The sequence below is a fragment of the Ctenopharyngodon idella genome, chromosome 2 (genome assembly GCF_019924925.1).
Source record: "Ctenopharyngodon idella isolate HZGC_01 chromosome 2, HZGC01, whole genome shotgun sequence".
Classification (NCBI taxonomy): domain Eukaryota; kingdom Metazoa; phylum Chordata; class Actinopteri; order Cypriniformes; family Xenocyprididae; genus Ctenopharyngodon; species Ctenopharyngodon idella.
In genome coordinates, this window is record NC_067221.1 from 10,014,454 (window position 1) to 10,022,713 (window position 8,260).

The 8,260-nt window shown below is 36.6% G+C and overlaps 1 protein-coding gene across 5 annotated transcripts in view; it reads left to right on the plus strand.

Moving 5' to 3' along the window:
• Window positions 1-7,641, plus strand: part of asap1a (ArfGAP with SH3 domain, ankyrin repeat and PH domain 1a) — a 63,718-nt gene extending 56,077 nt beyond the window's left edge. For 4 of the 5 annotated variants that reach the window (XM_051866553.1, XM_051866546.1, XM_051866577.1 and 1 more), the window contains 6 exons: window positions 413-574; window positions 2,250-2,325; window positions 2,634-2,698; window positions 2,792-3,348; window positions 5,338-5,460; window positions 5,551-7,641. In XM_051866553.1, the coding sequence (XP_051722513.1) occupies window positions 413-574; window positions 2,250-2,325; window positions 2,634-2,698; window positions 2,792-3,348; window positions 5,338-5,460; window positions 5,551-5,625 (1,058 nt within the window). In that variant the 3' untranslated portion in view covers window positions 5,626-7,641. The remainder of the gene's footprint in view (window positions 1-412; window positions 575-2,249; window positions 2,326-2,633; window positions 2,699-2,791; window positions 3,349-5,337; window positions 5,461-5,550) is intronic. The other variant, XM_051866568.1, reaches the window with a different exon arrangement.
• Window positions 7,642-8,260: the final 619 nt, after the last annotated feature.

The following is an 8,260-nucleotide window of genomic DNA, read 5'->3' on the forward strand; positions in this document are numbered from 1 at the left end:
AAAAAGAGCAGCCCATGTACCTGGAAAGGTGAAACATGATGGTAGATTGAATTGTTTGCATGTACCTGACATCTTTACATTAACTCTAATTGCGGGGGAGGTATATTGTGCAATCGGTTGAGGCTGACCCTGAGTAATTGTAAAATGTCCTCTCACACCACAACCACTGTTTGCTTGTAAACTGAACTGGAATGTGCAACCTTTGGCTGTCGTTTATAACTAATCGGATATTTGCCGCGACTGCATTCTGGGACCATAATCAATTTCTTGATTATTTTTGGTTGTGCTTTTGAAAATCACTTTACACTCATCACTCCCTACATGATGGGAGTGTTGTCTTTGCCCTTGTGTTCCGGTGCGCTCGGGCCTCACTTGCTTCTCGACCAATCACGTCATCTCGTCACTCTTTCAGCTCCGTCCTCTGGACCGCCCACCTCCCTGCCACTGGGATCGCAATCGAGTGCAGGAGGCAGCTCCACTCTGTCTAAGAAGAGAGCGCCTCCTCCACCTCCCGGACACAAGCGCACCCACTCAGACCCCCCCAGCCCCGTACTGCAGGGCCCGCAGAGCAAAGGTGCGTCCAGGTGGCAACACCTCAGTTTTGTGTTTGCAGAAACAATATTTTGTTGCTAACACCTCCAAAAAATTCTTGTAATTTTGTTGTTTTGATGCTGATAGTGGTGGTGGTGTTGGTGTGAAATGGGTGGGTATGAATTCTCAGCCTGACCTCAAATGGCCATTACATAATGAAGTGATATTCTGAGTAATTGATTTAGGGCTCTTCTTCTTGAGTATGTGTTAATGATCAAAAACCAAGAGCTTTGTGAGAGGATGCCTGACATGTGAAAAGCTCAAAGATATTAATACAACTAGTGCTCAGTATTTTCTCTTTCCTCGCCCCACAATGAGAGTTAAAGTGGTTATTCTCGTTAATTTACTTATGGCAGCTTTCTTTTCGTTTTGTGATTCTGAGCTTTGTGATTTAATAATAATCATTCATTTTGTTTGTGTTGTCGCATTTTTAAAATTAAAATATCCTATTAAAATGTTTAAAGGTAAAATGTGTAATGTGTTCTATTAGCTTCACCTAACAATAACTAAAATTAAAATGGTGATTAAAATTAGTTAATAATTACAGTTAGAATATCAATTTTAGAAATTGTCGAAATGGTAACATTGTGTTCTAATTTTTGAATATAGCCGTAAATGTTAAGACTCCATTTCAATTATTTTTTTTTAAATGACATTTGATGTGTTTACATACTTTTCATGCAGGGTTCATTTAATTTGGCTAAAAACGTTTTGCTAGATTCATGTAATGTTAGATAATAGTGTATTTAACATGTCTAATTGTGCATTAATGCTTTTTAAAAAGTCTTGGGACACCAAAGTCTGCTGTATTTGGGAAAAGTGCCATTTTTCAAACAGGTTTCCCCAAACACTCTTCCAATGGTAGGATAAACAAATAGTTCCCCCCAAACTCGTGCCTTTGGTTTAGCTAATTGGACTGGTTGTGATGCTCAAAGTGATGATTTAATAGTGCCACAGAGCCAGTTTTTTTTTTCTCAGAAAAATCAACTTACAGATGCCTTTCTTATAGTTGTCTTGAAATTTCTGAAGAGACACGATCGCTTTGTATGATGAACAGATTTAATTTAGGCTCTTATTCACATATAAACATTGATCAGTGAACATAAACAGAAGCTAATCTGAACCTGCTTGACGCAGGAGAATGAACCTCATTGCTTCTTGTGGAAGCTCAAATGTGCTTGAGCTTCTGTTTACCACAACTGATGTGTGAGTTGATGAAACTGTGAATAAAAGCCTAAATTCAATCTGTTCATCATAAAAAGCGATCGTGTCTCTTCAGAAAATTTGAACTAAACCGCTCAATACAAATGGATTAGTTTTATGATCTCTTTATGAACTTTTTGAAGTGGTAGTTGCATAGACTGTAAATGGAAGGATAGAAATCTCTCAGATTTTATTTAAAAGACCTTCATTTGTGTTTTGAAGATGAACGAAAGTCTTACGGGTTTGTAACAACATGAAGGTGAGTAATTAATGACAGAATTTTCATTTTTGGGTAAACTAACCCTTTAAGCTGGGATTTGAGAAAATATTTTACCATAAAAAATGTCTTGGTAACCTCAATGAAGGTTACTGGGACAGAAACAAGCTTTTAATGAAATACAGGAACTTCAAACCTGCTTTAAACCTCTTCCCTCTTTTTATTGTGAACCTCATAGGAAGTGAGTCTACACCTCCTTCTGCAAATCGGACATCCCCGGCCAATAAGTTTGAGGGAATTCAGCAGCAGCAAAGGTGTTGCACCACACTGACATTCAGACACACCTGCTTGATATAGATAACCTGCAGTTTCATGCTTTCTGATTTCCACTGTTACCACCAATTTTCCTCTGTATTTGTTTTTTTTACAATTTAATTGTAATGTATTGCACAATAAACATTTGTGCATTTTACTGTATGTGTAATAGATCTGAACTGTAAACAAAAAATGTAGACCTTAAAAATTTAGCATTACAATTTAAATGTTATCTTTTTCATGTTAGTTTTAGTTTTTTTTTTAGTCTGTTACAGAGATATTAATCACAGGAACTTTTTGATTTCAGCACTACTTCTATGAACACAAAAGCGGCGTTTGGTCCACGAGTTCTTCCCAAACTACCTCAAAAAGGTACATTTAACATGACATTAAATACAAAGGATTTATTTATATTTATAATTTTTACCTTTGCATTGACCTGCCCATGATGTCTTACTCTTTCAGTGGCACTACGAAAGATTGACACAATCCACCTCCCCTCAATGGACAAGTCTGGTCCCGATGTGCTGCAGAAACCTCCACAGGCCCAGGACACACCTCCCACCAGAGCTTCAGATACAATAACCAGACCCACTGAGCCGCCACCTAAAATCCCGCAACCTGCAGAACGCTCCCAGCCCCTGGAGGTGCCGCAGAAACCACACATCTCAGACCTTCCCCCTAAGCCGCAACTGTCTGATCTTCCCCCGAAACCACAATTGTCGGATTTACCGCCAAAACCTCAGCTTTCTGACCTGCCCCCGAAACCACAGCTTAAGGATCTTCCCCCTAAGCCGCAGCTCTCTGACCTCCCATCCAAGCCTTCGATGTCTTCAGCTGCTGAGTCCACACAGAGGCAAACGACACAGGAGGAAACCAGCCCGAAGCCCCAGCTGACAGAGGTGCAGTCATTCAGTCAGCAGGAGGAGCTCTCTCCCAGACAGGCCAGTGAGGACACTAATGGTGCACCTGCAGGAGCTGTGGAGATGCCTGTCCCAATGCCACGGAAAATAAACACAGTAGTGAGTGAAAGACATTTTAGAGAGTGTTATATACAGTCAAACCTAACTTTATTCAGACACCTTGAACATTTCATTCATTAATACAGTTTATTCATAAAAAATGGTAATAAAATATGACAAGATCACAGAGTTAAACTGTGTCAGAAAAAATTAATCTTAATTATGTCAGATAACACTTAAGCAAAACATGGTCAGGTCAAAGTGTCTGAATAATTTTTGGTTCCAAATTTATATAAATTTTACTAGTAGTCCACTGTATGAAGAATTTTTGGGTATAATATGTCACAGTTTACTTTATTTTGCTATCCTCACTTACATAAATGAACTATAGTGTCCTGCACCCACTAGTAAAAATATATCAAAACTATCAAAAATATCTGAATAATTTTTGGTTTGACTGTATGTACAGTGGACCCAAAAAAGTAGCCAAATTCTTTTTTTGTCCTAATTTAATGACCTATATCTATTGTTTTATAATTTTAAATGTAACAAACATTTGGCAAAATATTTAACTTAATAAATATTTAGCATTTTTTTTATTAATAATAAAAAATAAATGTATTTGTTAATTTTATTTTGTTTTTATATACACTACCATTCAAAAAAGTTTGGGATCAGTAAGATTTTATTTTATTTTTTTAAGAAGTTAATACATTTATTCAGCAAATACATTAAATTGATCAAAAGTGACAGTAAAAACATTTATAATATTACAAAATAACTTTCTATTCATCAAAAAATCCTGAAAAAAAAATCATGGTTTCCACAAAAATATTAGGCAGTGCAACTGTTTTCTATGGAAGCTTGTTTCCGCCACCGAATAAAAAATAAAAAAGGTAATTGCCACTTTTTATCTCACAATTTTGACTTTTTTTCTCAGAATTGAGTGATATAAACATTTGCGAGTTATAAAGTCAGAATTGTGAGTTATAAAGTCAAAATTGCGTGATATAAAGTCAGAATTGTGAGATATAAAGTCAGAATTGCATGATATAAAGTCAGAATTGCATTATAAAGTCAGAATTGTGTGATATAAAGTCAGAATTGTGAGATATAAAGTCAGAATTGCGTTATAGTCAGAATTGTGTGATATAAAGTCAGAATTGCAATATAAAGTCAGAATTGTGTGATATAAAGTCAGAATTGCGAGATATAAACTCACAATTGCAAGTTATGAAGTCAGAATTGCAATTATGAAGTCAAAATTGCGAGTTATTAAGTCAGAATTGTGTGATACAAAGTCGTAATTGTGTTATAAAGTCAGAATTGTGAGATATAAAGTCAGAATTGTGAGATATAAAGTCAGAATTGCGAGTTATAAAGTCAGAATTGCGTGTTATAAAGTCAGAGTTGTGTGATACAAAGTCAGAATTGCGAGTTATAAAGTCAGAATTGTGTGATACAAAGTCAGAATTGCGAGTTATAAAGTCAGAATTGCGTGTTATAGTCAGAACTGTGTGATATAAAGTCAGAATTGCGTTATAAAGTCAGAATTATGTGATATAAAGTCAGAATTATGTGATATAAAGTCAGAATTGCGAGATATAAACTTGCATTTCTGAGAAAAAAGTAACTTTTTTTCCCTCAGAATTGGACTTTATAACTCGCAATTGCGAGTGTTTATATCTCGTAATTCTGACTTTATAACATACATTGACTATATCACACAATTCTGACTTTATAACACGCAATTGTTACTTTACATCACACAATTGTGAGAAAAACAAAGTCAGAATTGTGAGTTAAAAAGTCACAATTATCCTTTGTTATTATTATTCCGTGGCGGAAACAAGCTTCCATAGTTTTCAACATTGATAATATAAAAGCATTTCTTGAGCACCAATTCAGCATATTAGAATGATTTCTAAAGGATCATGTGAGCATGAGAGACTTCTTTCGAAAAACAACTCTAAATTCTTGAACAGTAGTGTATATTGTAAAATATCAAAAGGTGTAACACTAAAATAACTGAGGATCATCTCTTTGCAGGGAAAGAACAAACTAAGGCGTGTGAAAACCATCTACGATTGCCAAGCAGATAATGATGATGAGCTGACTTTTGTGGAGGGGGAGGTTATAATTGTTACAGGAGAGGAAGACCAGGAGTGGTGGGTGAGTAAATCTGTGCCATGCGCTTGCTACTAGTATTGTTAATGCGGTTTTAGGGCATGTTGTCACTTTCATTACCCTGCCTTTTTACAGATCGGGCACATAGAGGGGCAGCCTGAAAGGAAAGGGGTCTTCCCAATGTCCTTTGTGCACATTCTGTCAGACTGACAGTGTATAAGCGGCGGCCAAGAAGCTTTCTAACTAGCACAAGCTCCGCTCTCTCTCTCTCTCTCACTCTCTCTGGCCTCACACTGGACTGTGGGCATTGCCTCTGTACATAGCTGCTGAAACCCATACGGTCTCCAAACAAACGAAACATGAAGAATCAAACCCATGCTCCCTTAATCCTCAAGGGTGAAATGTGTAAACTATGTGTTGTTCATAAACTGTGTTATCCTGCCTACCAGTATTATCGTAGCCATGGCAGCCCAGCATGCAAAACTGGGTTTGCAGTAGCTATACTTGGAAATCTAGCACTTAACATGTATGCTGTAACTTTGTGTATGTGTACACATATAGAATTATATGTAAGTCCATTTTAAGTGTGTCTTTGTACATACATATGCACAGATGTAAGTGTATATTTATGTACGTATGTATAATGTACAAGTGTGCAAATGTATGTTAACCCTGCTTGCTTATGGAGCCAGAGTGACTCTAGACATTTTAGTGTACTGTTTTAAAAGAAAAAAAGATCATCTCTTGAATTTTTTGGATGGCATAAATGATAAGCGATAATATACCAGTGTTTAAATTCCCAGCATAGTGGCATGCTGGTCAGGGATCAAAACCAAAATGTAAAGGTTTAAACATCTCATCTGCTATACATAGACGATCAAAATATGCATTCATTCAGTTTGCATCACTCACAAAAAAAAAAAAGAGGAAGCCAGAAATCATCTTTATTCTAACCGCCTCAATGAGACCAATTTACAGCCCTAGAAATTTGCTGGTGTAATGTTACCACTTTGTACCCATATTCTCTCACTATGCCAGTATGTTCATATAGTGGCTGTAGTCAAGGACCAGTCAATATAACCAGTAATAATTTAAGAATGAATTGCTGAAAAGCTCATATCGATCAAATATTCCAGTGTCTATGGTGGTTACAGCCTTGGTTGCATCTGTGGGAACGCTTCATTCCTTCCCCATTGTTGTTTAATGCCAAATCTGACAAAACTGTTGCCTCAGCTCTGGGAAAGTGACCTTGTCGATATTGTTTTATTAGATCACACAATAACCTACCTTATTCATCTGGTCTCATGCATAAATTATAAAGCTTCACTCATACGTGGATATGACTGGTCAAACGTTGTTGGCTTTGTATAAATATGGACATATGTTGAGCAGAACACAATCTGTTAAAGGTTTCTTAGGGTGAGTTTTATTGTTTGCTTACGGTGACTGTGGAATGTGATTTCTTTTGTTCATTTAAGTTGAATTAAACTGCAAGGGGACTTGGCAGTGAGTGACTGACTCTCGGTATGACTCAGAATGAACTAACGCTGCCTCTTTCTCGTTACCCTATCAGGGAGACCAGCATTCACTCTTGGTTTTTAACTATTATTGTATTAACAATAGAAGATGTATTAATGAATGCCACCTGTATGATATTTGATGATGATAGTATTTGACATTTATAGGGCTAAAGTGTTTCAGCATGGAGAGGGATGGACCCTTCGAGTGTAGTTTGTTATGGTTTTTGTTCCTCTGTTTTAGGTCATGTTACATTAAATAATTTTAACTAAAAGATAAATAACAAGAATTCAGCACAAAGAACATCTCTGCTCAATGAACAAGGCAAAACGACTTCGAGATTGTGGTATGAAGTTGCCGATGCACCATTCCCGGACTGTTTTGTTTAGACCCCTATGATGAGCCCACTGTTGGACCACGTCTATCTGTTTAGATGTTCAATCCAGCACAACTCCAGATGATGGATTCTTGTGTTGCTAATATTGTAGCATTCTGAAGTCTGGAAACAGTCAAAAGGACAACTTCACATTTAAGTAAATAAACTGGATTCAGTCCTAATGTTACATTTAGGATGAATTTTGCCACTATATCCTACCTTGTTTTTGTTTTTTTTGTCTGTTTGCTGCACTGTAAGTTCAGTCAGAAAGAAAAATCAAACTTGGCTATCAAGTCTTCAAATCTTAAAATAAAGTCTTTAAGTTGAAACCATGTAGTCTCGATGTTATTTTTTTACTAAGTACCCCTGAGGTGAAAATCAAGTTTTTAATGTTGTTTATATGTGTATGTGGTGTTTTTAATATGCTTTAAGACAAGCCATGTGCAAATTCATAAGCCAACACCATTGCTGAGTATTTTCTCTTTAAAACCGCAGTGATCTAAAGACAGTTTCAAAAACGCAGTTTGAAATCGCTGGTGTTTCTGACGTCACAAACTACCTTGTAACCAATCACATCAACGTGCTGGCGGGCTTTTGCATATCATTAACGATGAGCGCTCTGAAGCAAGGGAGTCTCAAGAGGAGGTTATCCCATATATTTTTCTGTTGATATGAAAAATCAGGTAGATTTAGCAATATAGCAGGTGTATGATGTATATATTACGATATTATGATGAACTATATGCCTTTCTCCACGGATGTTCTGAGTTGTTCAAAGCGTTTCTAAGGATACGGGATTCGCGAACGGGAACATGGTTTGTGTAACATTAGCAACACATTATTAGCTGTTTGATAACAGTCAAGCAAAAGGCTAATCATATTAATTACCTTTATGTGTCCGACGCTGTGAAGAGCAATACCACTGTGCAGTTTTTACCTCAGTAAGTTGAT